At 33.2% G+C, this 18,803-nt stretch overlaps 2 protein-coding genes across 6 annotated transcripts in view; one reads left to right on the forward strand and one right to left on the reverse strand.

Annotated features, from left to right (window-relative positions):
- The window catches only part of rg (A kinase anchor protein rugose), a 684,927-nt gene that overhangs the window by 595,609 nt on the left and 70,515 nt on the right, over positions 1-18,803 (forward strand). The gene's annotated exons all lie outside the window — the stretch shown is intronic.
- The window catches only part of LOC147077816 (facilitated trehalose transporter Tret1-like), a 68,556-nt gene continuing 54,784 nt past the window's right edge, over positions 5,032-18,803 (reverse strand). For both annotated transcript variants that reach the window (XM_085960843.1, XM_085960842.1), the window contains exons 3-5: positions 12,522-12,651; positions 8,042-8,227; positions 5,032-6,837 (exon numbers count right to left, since the gene is read on the reverse strand). In XM_085960843.1, coding sequence (XP_085816969.1) covers positions 5,690-6,837; positions 8,042-8,227; positions 12,522-12,651 — 1,464 coding nt within the window. In that variant the 3' untranslated portion in view covers positions 5,032-5,689. The remainder of the gene's footprint in view (positions 6,838-8,041; positions 8,228-12,521; positions 12,652-18,803) is intronic.

The following is an 18,803-nucleotide window of genomic DNA, read 5'->3' on the forward strand; positions in this document are numbered from 1 at the left end:
GCCAATATGATTGATTATAATAATTATAACTGTAAATCAATCAGTGTTGATATTGAATGTTCTCACCCTTGTAGAAACGTATTGTTAGTATTATATCAAAATAATATATTAAAGAAGTTGTTTTATTTTACACGGAAATGTAGCCCTCGTAGCGATGACTATAAATACTCCATGTATAAAATTATTATACCAATCTGCGTACTGAAGAGAGACCATAGCTACGTACATTTGTGAAAACATTATGACAGTTTAAAAATAGTTTACAATTTTTATTGCAAAATCACAACGTTGCCATTTTTATTACGTTCCGCCTTTGCTAAAAATGAAGATGTGACATCGTTAACAGCAGATCCAATTGAAACGTGATTTGACATTTTATATAATTTAACTAAGTACCTACTGACGTAGGTAGTCACTTCCACAATATGTCTCCTATTGGTATAACTGTATTACTTTTGTAATCCGAACAGTGACGTACCTGTCATTATCAATGTATCATAATATTATGTTACTTTAGTATTACATGCTATCGATTACGTATCCTTTAAAAAAATACCTACTAATCAGGTGAATCCAATCACTTCCGTTTATGAATATTCAATCTCTTTTATTGAAATCAAATCAAATTTCGGTGTGAACACAATATTGATGCTCGTTTTATTTTTTTAGATAAATTTATGTTTGTTAAAATAAATATGTAATTCATAAATATTCAAAAATACCTTTGCTACATTAGAGTTAACTTAATAAACTAAATTTTAATGATAAACATAACCATAAAATGAATGCGGTTTATGACAAAAGCATAGGTATTTATTATTTTATTGTCCCAATGGAGCCAAATGCATGAATGTGTCGTATTGGTTAATATGAATTATGTGCATTGATATACTAGAAATCGATCAAATTTTATTATGCTAAAAACCAGAGGTGCTACTGGCTCTCTGAAATGGATAAAATATTGACCTTAGTTTTCACGAAACTGCGTAAATACTCAATAGAAATTAGCCAAAGGCACTAAAGCCTAACTGTGACTGTTCCAGATACTGTAACAAACTATAGGTGCGAACTAATCTGCAACGGTTACAGTTAGTACTGCTCGCTAATGAGTACCCGGCTGAACGTGGCACATTCATGTAAAAAACTAAACGTCATTACGTCTTGTTGATGTGCCAAAGACAATATACAACAAGACCAGATGAATAGGTACATAAAGTTATTATATAATCAAAATTGTAACGCTCATAATAATCCTAGGTTAAGGTAATGACTTCCCAAAAATGTTTATAGGTACTTGATTATCACAGAAGTGTCATTTTTTACATTGGTAACTTTGTAATGATTGGGACGTTATTATCTGTCGGTTGACAGCTGAGCTGTTGTGACTAGGGATTCCAATCCCGGGATCCCGAATCCCGGGATCCCGAGCTATATTCGATACCTATGAATCCCGGGATTGGTAAACATAATCCCGGGATTTCGGGATTGATTTTTTATCAATTTTTATGGAAAATAAAATAAAAATTAAAATATAACTAAAATGAGTTTGAATAAAGTTTGATTTATACCCATATGTAAGTTGCCGATTCATTTTATTTTTTCACATAAATCAATAAAAATGAGAAAGATTGGAAAAAAACAATTCTTCGCACTTTTAACAAAGTAATTCCACCATGATCTTATAAGTTTTACGGCAGTTTCATATTTGGCTGATTAATTAGATTTATGAAGCGAAAAGGCCATACACTACGATTTGCATTACTATTTTAAATCTAGCTAACCCATTAATTAAGTCTTTACTACCAGAAACAGCAATCTCATATTAAATTCACATTATTATTTATATTACATTACTCCATTAAACTTATGTATCTTCAAGATTGAACAATTAACATAATTAACAATAATAATTTCAAAATAAAAAGAACTTTTATATACAACGTTTTTAAATTTTCTGTTGAATTATTATAATAAATATGCTCAGACTTGTACTTGATATGAATTAAATAAAAAATCAAACAAACAAACAAATGTAAAATACTGAAATGTCATTTTGACATTTCATTTTGATTTCCATAGTAACGCACGTATATTTTAATAACATAGTTGCTAGGACCACCGCCTTAGTAACCAATAATAGTCTTTAACTTTTTACGGATTTTTCTGAAATAACTTTCTATACAAAACAGAATTAATTGAAAATGAATTCGATTCTGCTTAAATATGGCTAAAAGTATTAAAAGAATGCATTGGCATCGTGTTCTGATATATTTAAAATGTTTCGAATGTCTAGCTAGCCGGGAAGTTAGTTAAAAATCGATTGCAAGATTTGTACCGGACAATCAACTACCGGACAAATAAGAATACGTGCTAATAAAAACGTTGCATAAAAATGTTTTAAATATCGTAGTATATTCTTGGGTTTTCACCGTGTCTTGATAATGGCCTCTGCAACGAGCCCGAAACGTCGAGTAAAGAAGGAAAAAGGAGACACGGTGAAAACCCAAGAATATACTACGATAAAAGACAACCGTGAAAGCTTCAAACATTATATGTCTTAAATAGTATAAATTATTTATTTTTGCCCGATTTTATCAATGTTATTTGTAAATATAAAAAAAAATGTATTAACTATGGAAAAAATGCCAATCCCGGGACCAGTCCCGGGATCCCGGGATTATCAAATTGTAATCCCGAAATCCCGGGATCAGAATTTTGGCTCGGGATTGGATTCCCTAGTTGTGACGATACAACGTGTTACGTCATTGTTCCGACTGCCGGTAGTCACCTATTTATTGGCCATTCAAAGCGAAAGTTAGCAAGAAGAAGTACGAGGCGTGTTATCACGTCACGGATGAGTGAACGAAATCTGGTCAGACTGTTTTGTGAATGAACAAATTAAATCAAATTGGCCGCATTGAAAGAAATTGACCGGACAGAATGTCTGACCGATATATCACAACATTTTATTCAACGACACCTCCCTTCCTGTCACGGTCGTAGAGACTGATCTTGTTGTAAGGGGATTACTCTCGTTTGTTCGATTTCTTTGCGAAAACGTGATAGGTAAACTGCCTATGTATTCCATATTCCGTGATAACGCGTAATTTTACGACAACAGCGTATCCGAAGAAGTTGGATAAACTTGATTTTTTTCGATCTGTTCCTACCTCGAGACCTACATCAAATACCTAATTAGCTAACAATCGTCCAACAATGTTGTTTGCTATAGATTAATTATCTTTGATTTATAGTGTAATTTTTCTTTTTAGTTGCGAACCATTAATGTAAGTATCGTCAGTAAAGCTAAGACATTTTATATTGTAGTTACGAAGAGTGGAGATAGGCTGTGAAGTTCCAAAAAAAATGGTGCACAGTTTGTCTATCATATTCATACGTAACTTAGGTATTTGTTTCCATTGAACTACGAATATAATTTTCAGATGTTGTCGGTTAGTTTTTTAAATAAAGTTACACCCTGCCTAAACAGAACCGTAATAGATAAACTATCTAAAATTATGTAGGTACTTTTATATAATTTTAGGAATTTTGTTGACAGAAGAATATTTTTATCAATTATGGTTTGGTTAAGCTGGGCTTAATTGAATTTCGAAAACTATTCAACACAGTAAATGGAAACTAATTAGTATGACTGACAAACTGTGCATTATTTTTGTCGAATCTCCGTAGCCTACGTCAACCCTTTCCCACTGTTATATAGTTACTCAATTTTTGTTAAAACTTACAAATCCACCATCACGATGTTCGGTCGTAGTTACCCCACAGAGTATTGTCAATATTCATCACTAATCTTATGTCTCAATATTTTTCTATTGTTAATTATATTTATAACTTAACTTCAAACTGTCACTATACTGTCGTCGCTCTATTTTTTATATTACACTGTGGGATATACGGTATTTTTTACAAATCATTGTTGTAAATGAAATAATTTATTTCAATTGAATAAATTATTGCATTTACATTTTTACAAAACACTTTAAACGGGAAACTAACTATAAAACAATGAATGATTAAGGATACCTATAATTACAATAAAAACATCAATTTTGTTGTAAAGAAAATATTTATTTTGTTCACATCATATTGTCTTCTAAAAAAATATTTATAAATACCTTCTCTAACTATTCAATCATCTCACGTTCTTTTCGCACAACACGTGACTTCTTGTGCCATCATAAAGATAAAAACAATTATTATCAACAACAAATTACTGTCATTAATTATTTACCTATCTCTCTGCGCATATGCACATCTTCACAATTAAGTAGGAACCTACTTAAATATATTTTTTTTTCTACTTTTTAACGCCGCCACTTTCCATGCAGCCTGAATAAAAATCTTTTTAAAAAAATATTGTACCAATAATACCAATCATTCTATAAAAACAGTGAATGTTACTATTAATGTTATTAATAAAAACGAATGATATAATGAAAAATGAATAATGAAAATAATAACAATTACATTTTTGAGTTTCATAAATCAAAAATATTGCCTTTGCCAACTAAAATTATTAAGTAAGTTGTGATTATGTTAAAAAATCATTTATTTCATTAGGCGTGTCAAACAGCATTTTTTTGTGAATATATCGCACCGTGAGTGTAAAACCAAGGCATCTGCAAAAGATATCGTTTGGATATACTTATTAGAGTTTGAAGTCTTCGTTTTGTTAGGAGAAATAGAGTTTCTAAAAAAACCTTATATTTGGTTTATATCTACATTATATCGCATGTTCTTTAAGTTACTTCACTTTTACATTATCAAGTTCACGACTTTTGCAAATTGTTTTGCATTTAATCTCGAAATTGAAAAATTTGCAAATGCATTGGTTTTACACTCACGGTGCGAATGTTTAAAATTATTTAAGAGTCTGGATAATAAACATAACCATGCATAAATAATTTCATATATTTTTTAAATTACATCACAATTTTCGACCCTAAGAAGATCATAATATGGACCTCCACAGAGTTGAGATTGTATTAACAGATTTTTATTTTTACGAGAAATGTATGTTAGCCATTTGTTCAAATTATTATATACATACTGTGTTCAAACACACGTTGAAAAACATCATGATAATTTGTCACACCCAGGACCCACGATATAGGCATGACAGAATTTAATATTCTTTTTTTATCTACTAACTTATAATGACATTTTTCCCACATCGGAAGTTGTCAAACATTGTAATTGCACTATCTTATATCAGTAAGTAAAAATTAACATAAAATAAATAATTACTCGATATGTACGAAATATCTAAATCATAATAATACTGATAACAGTGCTTCAATATTATTATTTGGTGGACGTATAAAATAGTTGTCTTCATAATAAATCTTAAATCTACCACATTACCACGAACTCGCTAACTATATCACAGTTTTTCACATCCTTTCCTTTACACTATTTCACTAATATTGTCCTCTAAAGTTTTCCTTAGTAATACACGCAATATTCCTTTTGTAAGAATTCAAATATCACATAAATATTTAAAACTAAATTCCTGTAGTATTTTTGGTATGCTTTTACAAAATACAGAATTACACGCCAAAAAAAGCCTCCTCTTTAGGCGTGAGTATTCCTAAACTCACTTGTTTTTTACTCATCATGACGAGTCTTTCAAATATTATTAATCACAAAATTAATAAGGTATAAACACTCAGGCACTAATTTTTCTTTCTGGCTTCACAGCATATTGTGGTGAACTATTGGTATTGATTATATAAATATTTGGAACACTGCTTTTTCTTCTGGTAATCTTCATATTTATTTGAGGAACTTTTTCTGTCATACCGTTCTCCGTGTCACCGGTTTTGCAAATCTTCCCATCGTCTTCAAAGCCTTGCGTAATTTCCGCCAGCGACTTTCCCTTTGTCTCCGGCAAAAACAGAAGACAATAAATCGCGCCAAGAATTGCGCACACACCAAACAAATATAGCGTGCCGTTATTCGTTATGATGTTTGCTAAATCAGGATATGTCTTGATATTCAGAAAGATTAATATATAAGCACAGCAAGACGTTGCACCGGACATGATACCTCTTATTCTTTGAGGATATAGTTCTCCCGACATGATCCAAGGGAGTTGTAAGAATCCAATCATGCTCGCACAAACATGTGCTAAAACGCATATCAATTTGATTGTCGGATCTCCTCCTAATGAATCACATATCCCCGCAGCTAACATAGCAATACCTAGCAATATTCCACTGCTGGCTGCTAAAACTCTTCGTCTAATCTGGCTTATCAGACACGCACCAACTACTCCCATTATCACCCTCAAACCGCCGACAACCATAGATGCCGTGAATTCATTCATACTCGTTCCAACGGCTTTAAAGAAGTCAACAGCATAATATAAAATTATATAAATTCCTGATAATTCTTGGAATAGGAAGAACACCAACAGAATTAGGAATGGCCTTAAAACAGACCATCTTGCGAGAGATCTCATTTTATCTCTTAAAGTGTCTTTCATTTCTGTATTACCTTTTGAGAACTCTTCTAATTCTTGTTGTGCAAGGTTATTGTTCTGTCTCAGCCAATACATCGATTGATAAGCATCCTTAACTCTACCTTTGGAGGCGAGCCAAAGGGGAGATTCCGGTACCCACTGCATGAGGAGCGGTGTTATTATGGAGATTCCAGCACATGCTGATGCCACTGTCTTCCAGTGGAAGAATGATCCCAATACGTAGACGAGGAATATTCCGAGCGAGACCAGTGCTGGTCCAACTGCTGCAAGAACTCCTCTAGCTGATGGCGTTGATACTTCAGCCACGTAAATGTAGGTAGCTGTGCTCATTCCTGGAATTTCATAAAAGCCATAATTTAGTTTTTAAAAAATATTGTAGAAATCAGGTATGGATTAGACCGCATCCCAAAAAGGTTTCAAACAGTTTTTTTTTTATTAAACAATTTAATATTGGTAGTAATTTGCTCATTGTAAAAATAATATGTCAATTTGTCAAAAGCAGAATTCGAACCCGCAACACCTGGTATCGGCAGTGGATATATTATACCACGGCGGACATTCGATAGTTTAATTCCTTATATTATCTATATTATTTATCTGAAGTAAAAGGCCGGGTTTAAAAAAAGATGGTTATGAACTTTTGTCTACATAGTAGTGGGGGTCAACTCCCGACCCCTTTATTAGTAAAAGTTTGAGATAAAAAATGTTTTTTTACCACTATAACAACCCCACGTTCATTAGCTGTCTTCAAGCGCAAAATACTCCGCAAAATCTTTGGACCCATATTGGAAAATGGGAACTACAGAATAAAAATGAACCACGAGTTGGAAGAGCTGATTAAACAGCAAACAATCATAAGATACTGTAATTCCCAAAGACTACGATGGGTGGGACATGTGGAGAGAATTCCTGAAGTTAGAGCGCCAAGGATCATGACGAAGTGGCTACCCCAACGGAAGAGACCCAGAGGCCGTCCAAGAAGGAGATGGGCTGACGCCGTAGAAGTGGACTGGCTTCATATAGGAAGACCCGGTAACTGGAGAAGTGTGGCGAGAGACCGAAGTGAGTGGAGAGCGGTTGTGGAGGAGGCCAAATCTCACCCTGGGATGTAGCGCCGTGGGAAAAGATAACAACCCCACGTATGGGACTGACCAACTCCAAGCTCAAATCGAATGTAATTTTTTTCAACGCACTAACAGCTATGTACCGAATTCCATGTTACTGGAAATATACGCGAAACGTGATATAAAAACCTGAGGTACAAAACTCTGACTTCCCCACAAACCTGACAGATTTAAACTTATATAATATTATACGATAGATTATTTTAATAACACTCTGTAGTTTTTTTTAAATTTTTACAAGATAATCGGTTGACATTCAAGTAATTTTCTTCTTATTGCGACACCGCCGTCTATAAAAACTTCAAATTGCAATACACCTTCCTATAGCGTTTCATCTGCATTAGTAGATAACATAACCTCTTTGTGTGCTCCTTTTTAATAATAAGGTAAATAAATTAGTAGCGCGACTTACCTATTGTGAATCCAGTAACAAATCTTCCAATGCATAGCCCAGCATACGAAGATGACAGCGCAATAGTCAGCCATCCTATTAAACCAGGAATCGCAATTGCCTGAAGTGTTGACTTCCTTCCGACGTAATCCACCAAGGCTCCTCCCAGTAATGCTCCAACAGGGTTTGATATTACTCCCAAGCTTGCTATAGAAATAAAAAATAATATAAATTAGCCCATCTGTGACGTTTTCGAATGTTTTAAATCAATGCTTGTATGATTTGTCATTTTATTATTTATTAGTGTTTTGAATAGCGCCTTTACACTGCATAGATTTACTAGTATCAATAGTGAGTATTTTAAACTATCGTGACAATAACTGTTTACACGTAAAAGTGCTGACTGTCTCTCTAATTTATTCTTTAAGAGTGAGCGAAACGCGATTTTGTCATTTTATGCTATTATTTCGTACTATTTGACAGGTAGGTAGTGAAAATCGGTCAACCTGAAAATTCGTTCGTAGCTCTTTTTTTTGCCGGCAGGTTCACCACTATCGTTCTACTGCACAGGCGCAAATCGAAATAATCATAAAATTCTCTTCGTAATATTTTATTCATTTATAATGTAATGAATTAAAACCAATATTTTAAGTTAATAATTTATCACCTTAATATGCTCAGCGGCGACTTTCTTTGACTCAGATGACGCAGTCGATTCGCGATAAAACTTAAAAAGGGGGCCTCGAAACGGTTCAAACTGATCACCTTGGAAAATCTCTAATAATAAAATCTCTGCAACTAACATCAAATAGCCTTTAACATGACCGATCAAACATACGTACTTGTACAAAAAATAAACCACTACTTTATTATTATGTGCCTCCACTGTTATCGTCAACAAGAATCATTTTTAGTTATAGAATGTCTATGAAAGAGATCCATTGATATTTATACTTATATATTAGTATTTATTTTATTTTATATCATGGAGGGGCTTCGAAATCAGTCTCTAAACCCGCTACTGCATATGAAGTTTATAGAGTTTAAGTACGTGGAATTATATTTTTATATTTATAACGTTTTTATTAGGTCGTATTCTTATTTGTCCGGTGGTTGTTTATTCAGTACAAATCTTGCAATCGATTTTTAACTAACTTCCCGACTAGCTAGACATTTGAAACTTTTAAAATATAGCAGAACACGACGACAATGCATTCTTTTAATACTTTTAGCCATCTTTAAGTAGAATTCAATTTCAGTTTATTATGTTTTGTATGAAAAGTTATTTCGGAAGAAATCCGTAAAAAGTAAAAAAGTATTATTGGTTAGGGGTCTGGAGTCCTAGCAACTAAATTATTAATATATGCGTGCGATACTATGGACATTAATATGAAATGTCAAAATTCAGTATTTCTGTCAAGTACATTTTTTTGATCGTTTAAGCTAGTCAAGTCAAATTTATATGATTCAACAGAAAATTTAAAAACGTTGTATACCTATAAAAAAAACTTTTTATCTTGTAATGATTATATGAAGTTTCTAGAGTTTAAGACGATACATCAGCGAAACGGCAAATAATTTTAAACTATAGGCGCGACGAAATTTTGGACTCGCTGGCATTCGGAGAGCGAACGTCGAGGTGTGAATACGTCAATTTGTTTCGTGATGGCGACGGGATTATTAATTCTTAAATCGTGTAAAGATGACTAAAAACGTTACCCACTTGCTTGAAAAAGAAAACATGTCAATGAATATATTATTATTGTTAACAATAGAACATACGTTAAAGTGCCCACCACCACCCGTCATATATGCATAGCCGTGGATATGCACGGCCGCTTAACAATAAACAGAACATTAAATGAACGCATGTTGGATTTATATGACAAATTATATTTCGTTCGGCATGCGTCATTTGCACCCGCGACCCGCAATCCGCGCATCGCCTAGCCACGATCTTTTCAGACCATGCCTCAACTGAGAGCATCAGTGAAACGGCAAATAATTTTCAACTGTACGCGTGACGAAATTTTGGACTCGCTCGCATTCAGTGAGAGAACGTCGAGCTAGGAACACGTCACTTTGCTTCGTGATGGCGACGGGCCAATTAATTCTTACATCGTGTAAAGATGACTAAAAACGTTACGCATTTACTTTAAAAAGAAAACATGTCAATGAATATATTATTATTGTTACTAATAGAACAATAAACAGAACATAAAATGGACGTATGTTGGATTTATATAACAAATAATATTTCGTTTGACAGGCGTCATTTGCACAAGCGACCCGCAATCCGCGCATCGCCTAGCAACGATCTTTTTAGACCGTGCCTCAACTGATGTACGGCCTTAAGTGGAATTAATGTTTTCAATTTCATTTTATGAATATTGCTTTTTTTAACGGCTTTTAATAATTCCTAGGAAAATCCCCATATTGACAAAATATTTAATTAAAATGTCAGAGTGAATAGTATATTTCAACCAGTGAGCGATTTATAACTAGTTCGATTTGCATCATAATGCTGCGTCTATCATCAAACGTATTGCCTTTTCCTGGAAGCGTATTGTGTAATTTGCCTCTTATCTGTTTTGTTTGCAATTTGGTCACACATCGTAATGCAATAACTCTACTGTCGTTCAGTTAAACGTCCATTACGTCTATAATGAGTCGTTAAGTTAATTTGTTGAAATTATTCTGAGATCAAGTAGATATGAAATATTATATTTTTCCAGCTGTGTTACGCTTTATAATATAATAATAACTTACACCATACACTATCTATAATTCTATACCATAGATAAAAATAAATTACACAATAATATACAATTTTCACGCATTTCATATTAGCAATTAGCATTTACGTCATGGGCGCCAATTGACAATAAATGTAACCATGCCCACTTCCATTTTACCTATTTAACGTAACATTTTTCTAGATTTTATTTCGCACGCAGATATCGTCACTGTTCTGGCACTAATTCTAAATTTGAGTTAGTTATACCAAAATGTTCCTTATTTCAAACATTACTGTCTGGATACCTTCTTAATAAATAAACAGTCTTTATTTGAAGAAAAAGAGTATTACGGCATTACAGCGATTGGCCAATGCGCCATAATACATGATAAATACAAAATTATAAAAATATCTTAATTACAAATAACAACTAATATAACAAGAAAGTAGAAAAGACAGCATGTGTATATGTAAATATTAAAGAAACATGATAATATATACAATTATAAATTTAACCTATTTAACACGTCCACAAACATTATACTCGTAATACATCAACCTTTATGGTGCCATCAAATAAGTTAATTGCACGATACACAGCATCATGAAACATAACATCTGTCCTGCGACGAGGTATCTTGAAGACCGTAGAGCTACGAGTGATATTGGTGGGAACATGAAAATTAATATTTGCCTGTATATACGGATTGTAAATGAACCCACGAAGAAGTAAAAAGAAATGCTTTAAAAGAACAATCACTCTTCGGGTGGACGGGGATTGCATTGATAGCATACCCAGAAGAAAACGAGTCGGGAAATTCATTTTATTATCATTATCATAAGGAAAGAAGCCGTGTGTTCTTAAGTAGAGAAATCTAAGAAATCTATTGTGGACTCGATCCAACTTAATTGTGTGGATGGACCTATTAGGACTCCAAATAATGCTTGCATATTCAAGAATACTCAACACAAACGATTATGCAAGCGATTAATTGTCCATTCGTTCATAAATGTAGCATATGGGCCTCCACTGAGTGATGTATGCTGATGGCCGTATCACAATTCACCCTGAGCTGTTTTAACGGAAATATATAGCCGTACAGTATTGAGAATAAATTCGTGTCTAAATTAAACACTTTAAAAAATACATAATGAAAATCACCGGAAAACAATCGAAAGATATAAGAAAATTATAAGTAAGTAGGTACCTACATTAGAAATACAAATATATTACATAGATTGATGAAAATTATGAATGATGCAAAATTAGGTTAGTAAGTAGGTCTGCTCGTAAGTATCAAGTCGTACATACCTATCAAATATCTGATAATAATGATACCAGTATTAGCATATGTTTGATACCAATTTATATCAAACCAATGTTTTTTTTTAATGTAATAAATTTGGAGAATTACTCTGCAATGCTCCACGAACAATGCGTATTTTTTATCGCAATGTGACAATGTGACAGCTCACGGTGAACTGTTTTACGACTAAATTTACGTACAATGCACATATGACCGGTTATGTAAACAGACATATTATTACGAAAATTCGCCCAACCCGTTGGGTCCTTGATTTTGGATCGATCATACAACATGATATATTTGTGTCTTATGCGGGATTACAAATTTTTCTTCATTTACCTTTGTATTGTGAATAGATTTTCAAATGTAATAAGTTTATATGTAATATTAACTGAAGTGGCATGTCATTTAATCAGCTACATTTAAATAACTGTAATTATTATAATATGTTGTTTACCTATCCACGAGGCTTGCTCCGCACTGAAGTCAGGTCTGTCGGATGCCAGCTGAGGAAGCAGCACTGCAGAATATCCTTGGCATACTCCCACAGATATGTTGATGGATTGGGCTGCAAGTGCTGCCAATACCTGGAGAACAGATATAAGACATTAAAATAATGAATAGGTTATGGTTATACGCCCCCAACTACATAAAACTGTGTTTCATATCCGTAACCATAGAATTGATAATAATAATAAGCGTAGCTTATTTATTTATTCAGTAATACGTGTAAATATAGCAAAATTCCTATATTTATTATAATTGAAACCCTTGGTGGCGTAGTTGCTAGATCACCAGTGAAGCAGTAGATGTAGGTTAAAGTGCGTCTAGCATTAATTATATATGTGGGCAATGCGTGTTTGATTCAGAGAATTCAACATTCAAATGGGTCACGACTATTCCTCGTTTAATAAAGTTTATTTATATAACCTCCACTCTTTCGACCACCATAAGCTACATGTAAGGCCTTGTTTTCACGGGTTTAGTACTAATCATGGCCCCCACATCCGGAAGCGGGCCCTCAGGCTAGGATTTTTGGATTCCCCCCCTACCTATCGCTAAGGTGAAGGGCAGTGTGATTTTTTACATTAGTGTTCCCCAAATGATATTCCGCGGAATCACACGGTTCTTTGAGGTCAAATTAAGGGTTGTGTATTTTTAGCGATTTTTGTATTTTTAAATTTGATTTATTGAGTTGTCGCCACATCATTTTATGAAGCACCAATCGCCACCCTCTTTATGGTGGTCAAGTAACATGCGACCCGTTGACATACCTATTGGATAAATGGCCATTTTTATGGTGAGGAAACACATTAAAAATAATTATAAAATAAAATTCTACACATGAATTATCATCCAACTATATCAATCTTCATATCAAATCAAATTGCATCGCACATCATGTAAATATTCTTTATATATAATAGCGCCGCAGGCGACTTTTTTACTAATACAGCAAATTTGTAGTGTATGTATATCTCACTTAACTAGCCACCCCGGGCCCCCAGGCTAGAGCCCTGTCGCCCCCCCCCCCCTTTTTGGGGCCATGGTACTAATCATTAGTACTCGCTACTCGCACTAACACCGACACATGGCCGAATACCAATACGCAAACAAGTATTATGAGAGAAAATGGAAATTTACGCATTAGGTATATGCAAGTTTAAAAAAAAATCGAAAAATTATAAATCATTAGTATAGGTATTTCATATTGTAATATAAAAAAATAAACAAAAACTTTTATAGGTTCGCTAACTAAGTGTTCCGGAGAGTTTTTGAAAGTAGAATTACGTTTGAATGGCCGCCAGAATGCGGTTATCAAGTCTGTTTTCCGCCACTCGTCTTCCGATCCTGAGGGTGCTTCCGGTTTATTGTTGGTATATTTTCCCACGCCCACAATGGCCGCGCGGCTTAAGCGTCGGCCTATAGCGTCGTGGGTCCCAGGTTCGAATCCTACGTCTGTCAAGTACTTACTCATATTCATTTTCAATTTGTGTATGAGTCAGTGTAATAGTACTTATGGACCTAATAGGTTAAGCAAGTGGCTAACATCCATTTCTCGTAAAAATGCAAATCTGTTAATACAAACCTTCACACTGTGGAGGCCCATAAAATCTTATTAGGATGTTGTCTATACAGCGGTATAATTTTATTTTACCACTGTATAACATTTATATATTATAAAATGAAGTAAAAACTTAACGATCGGTAAATAATATGATCATGACATTGAACTAAACCTATATAGATGAAAAAACTTTCATAACATAACTAATTATAATTAATTATATATGCCTTTTAAAAAGTCAATAAATAAATTATAAATACGTTATGTAAGTGCCTAGTTGCAATGTCAATATAACCATTAAAGAACGAGGTGCATCCAATGCACTTTAATAAAATCACCAGTAACAATCCATGTATATCTAAATAATTTAATATGAGAAAATTATCTCGCGATCATCTGTCATTATGATCGGCAGTGACCGTCAACCGCCGGTCATCGTGCGGCTTCACTGCCAAGGTTAGAATTAACAATCGGCCGCTCAGCCGGACTGCGTCTCATATTATATATTGTTATTATCGAATGTGGTATATAATTGAGTGAGACGAAACATTATGACTTAAAAATTTCTTACGTAAACTTTAATTTCAAATGCATACCGATTACGTGAGAAGCTATACACAATAGTATGAATTACTCCATAAAAAACACTTTATGTACTTAATCTTTACCTACGTTTACGTACAGTCCCACAAACTGTAGAGTGGACAAAAATGGAATTACAATAACGCCATATTGAAAACGTCATTCCACTGTCAGATTCTGTTCAGTTCCGAGTCTTGATTGGTTAGTTTTCGACTGTTGCTCCCCCATCAATTTCCCAGATAAATTTGTGGCACTGTATATTTTTTTTGACCATATCCAATCCTAAAAAGATCATAGTATTTACCTCTACAAAGTGGAGGTTTGTATTAACTATTTTTTTTTTGTTTTTACGAGAAATTTATGTTAGCCACTTGCTCAACCTATTAGGTTCATATTCTGACTCCAAACACACATCATTGAAAAACAATATTTGTAATTGCCAGACCCAGGACTTGAACCTGGGACCCACTATATTAAAAGCTGAAACGTTAGCCGTTCGACCATCGTTGTATTTTATTATACTTGGGGTAATAAAGACTCATTGAAAATTGACCACATGCATAATATCCTTTCCCCCGCCATCTGCCACGTAATCACACCCTTCCAGGTCTAAGCCGACTATAAACTTGGATGAAGAATCTGTACTTGATTTGCACTTAAAGAATAGGTACAATCGCTGTTGTATAAAATACCTATTTCTTATGTTTTTATCCCGTTTGGAGCTTTGTATTTATAATAAGCGATCTCGTTAACGATTGTTACATAAATCGATATTTAAATCGACTCATTTGATTGGTCTTCAAATCGTGATTGAAATATTATCAATTGTCCCATTTAACGAAGAACGAAGACTTTGTGTATAAATATCATCATTAAAAAACATTACATCCTATTTATTGTTGGTTATTGTGTAATATACCTACATTCTAAATAATGTGCAACAAATGGTTTATGCAAATTGAAATTCGTACTGAGGAAAACAGTAATTATTGCATTCCAATCTATGATTGATTTATATACGTGATTAATTGAGGTGCAGAAGATTAAACAAATAGGTACAAGTAGGTAACATCTAGTGATTATATATTTCTCATAGGTGTTTCAAATTTTGTAGGTATATATGAAACAGTTTGGAGCAAAGGTGTGAAAGACAAGCTTCTTGTGTAGAGATAGAACCTAAACGCGCGATATTGGTGGCAAAAAAGAAACACTAATTTTCTTACAAACTCATGTACCATGTACCTACCATCCATATTTTTAATATAAAAAAATTGTACTAATGTTAAATTAAATTGCCTTCAGCGATTTTTACAGGTAAATCTCTGAGAATTACATGAAATCATTGTCAGTACAATCGTATACCCAATATGCTGAAAAAATGCCTTCTTAAATCGTCAATCAATTAACAAAATTTTTAGTATCAATAAACCGTTTATTTCACTATTTTTGTGTAACGCTAATGACATTAAAAAAAAATCTCAAAGAATAATATTTATCATTTCAATCTTAGATTGAGAAATCGTGGATATTATGTAACTATTTATTCACACAGATGCATAATAATTTATTAATGTTACGATTTTGTATTAAAAACTATATTTCAAAGATGTCATTCGAATTACGAACTGCGTAGATCAAGTTTATATTAAATGCTGCCATATAAATAAAGTTCAATTATTCAAGTATGTTCAAGTATTCAATTATTCAGCTGCAGACAATTACATCCGTTTATGTTTTTACAAAATTAACATTTATTTTACAACCATTATTTTGTTTATATTATCTCGGAGATAGATGTAACTGTCAATAACATTATTAATATTTTTATAAAAGCTTTTTTTTTAAATAAGAAAGTGTGTAGGTAGTCATTTAAAATTCGAATATTTATCAAGCTTCTTTTGTTCGATGGTTAATGTTACTAACTACTAGTAATTAAAATGAAAAATAAATTCATTTTCAGATGTTTTAATTTGATGAAATAACGGTTTTGAAATAAAATGGCGGAAATATTGTTTAATCTGAGATAAAATTAAATCAATTCGAGTTGGTATACTATCAAATTGTGTCCTTATCGGAGATCATAACCTAATTGCGTAATACAGAAAGTAATACCATTACTTAAAGCTTTCACGGTTATTTGTCGTACTTGATGATGTTTGGTTGAGCATAAAGGAGGTTGAGGACATTGAGATGTCACGCTAATATCTTTAAGGAACGTCCGCGTTCACCTTCCTTGAAAATCAATTCTATATTGGCCAAATTACATCACTGGTATCAATTCACTCAACCGTCATGAACGATGATCTGTGTATTATCTAGTGTTCTTTTCTGTCGCCTTCCTAACCCGACTATCTGTTTCCCCTGCGTGTCGGAAAAATAACAATTTTCGTAACGGATTTTTCCTAATATCAGTGAAATTTTAATTTTTTTTATTGTAACGTAGCACATTTTATTAGTGGTATAAGATGCCAAATAGTTTGTATCTGACATGTATCTTAATTAATGACATCATTTACAGCACATTTTTATCAATGTGCATAATATGTCAAAATGCATAAAATAAGACAGAATCTCTAATTTATTTTATTCGTCATGTACTTCTAGACAGTTTCGAAGGATTGGATTAAAAATATTAAAATAATCCGAGGTGACAAACTTATATTTAATGATAGACCCAAAGCTAGTGCTCATCGCAAATACATCAAAGACTTTCACCGCATACACTATGGTAACAGATGGTTACATGTAAATTGTACGTAAAACATTTCACCGTAGCACAGTTAGCCGTGAGCTTTCTTGTCGGAAAGAGATGACCATATTCTATACGGTCTCCAATTTTATTAGATATTATATATTTATTTATAGCTGATTTTGGCAAAATTCTTGAATTGAAGAATGTAAATCTAACCTAACCTAACAAATAATCCAGTATATCGGCTATTTTCAATGCTGGCTTTCTGTAAAGTGTAAACAGACAAGGACCGTGTTTTATTTTGACATGAATTTTAGTTCGGTCTAGAACGGTCTTTAATATACGGCCATCTATTTCCTATACAACATTTCACGGTGAAGTGTGATACGGCGAACTGCATACCTATATAGATATACCCGATGTGCGTAGGTATATCATGCATATCAAGTCCAATGACCATGTCATCTTTTATGAGTTTCCAAATGCTATAGTGGGATAGTATTTTAAATATAATATTCTGACTGTGCCCTCCCCTTCCGTTTTATGTTACCATGTGACCCCCGGTTGAGAAATCCTGCCGCACCTAATTGAATTGAGAGGATGGCTCGCGATGAGTGCTTAATCAGATAAATTTTAATCTCTCTACACACCGCTGATCCATCGAATGTCAAGTTCATGTAGTAGGCGAGCGTTTAACATATGGTTTTCATAATGGTATGAAATTTACTGCATTCGCAGTAATTTTAAAATATAACTATCGAATATCCGCTTCAAACAGCGGCCCGCAACTTGTCTATTTCCTGTTAAACGTAATAAAAATATCATACAAATAATTGTAGATAGTACCATATTTTAAAACACAGCCTTACTATGCAGTAGCATCTCATCTTAACTATGACTACATACATACTTTTATAGAAAGTTTCTTTAAACTATTTATATGACGGCACTTGCTGGAATTATAGAAACAATCATGTCGCGTTGTTAGCATTGAATAAAGAAAATGGCTGTTAAATTTTACGTTTTGCTTTGGTTAATTACTGACATAGCTATACACAGTATATGTGTTAACTTATTAAGTTATTAGTCTTGATGGAAAGATTGATTGATTAAAATATAATACAATATATTGTGTATTATTCCACATAATTTTATGACTATCATGACCTTTTTTTTTCGTTTTAATGAAACAGTCAACCGTAACTATGATCATTTTTTGTGTTTTGTTTTAACCTATCCGACTTTTTTTGTGATCGTTCATTTAAATATTCGAATCAACAATCTATCTTTGTGCAAGAACTTGCTCATGTTATCATATTATAATGTACCAACATATTTTATCAGATTTCAAACCACGCAAGTGTATTTAATTAGTAATGACTGTAATGAGTTAGTTA

The sequence above is a fragment of the Rhyacophila brunnea genome, unplaced genomic scaffold, assembly GCF_057557595.1.
Source record: "Rhyacophila brunnea isolate RB1 unplaced genomic scaffold, BYU_Rbru_1.0 scaffold_12, whole genome shotgun sequence".
Classification (NCBI taxonomy): Eukaryota; Metazoa; Arthropoda; class Insecta; order Trichoptera; family Rhyacophilidae; genus Rhyacophila; species Rhyacophila brunnea.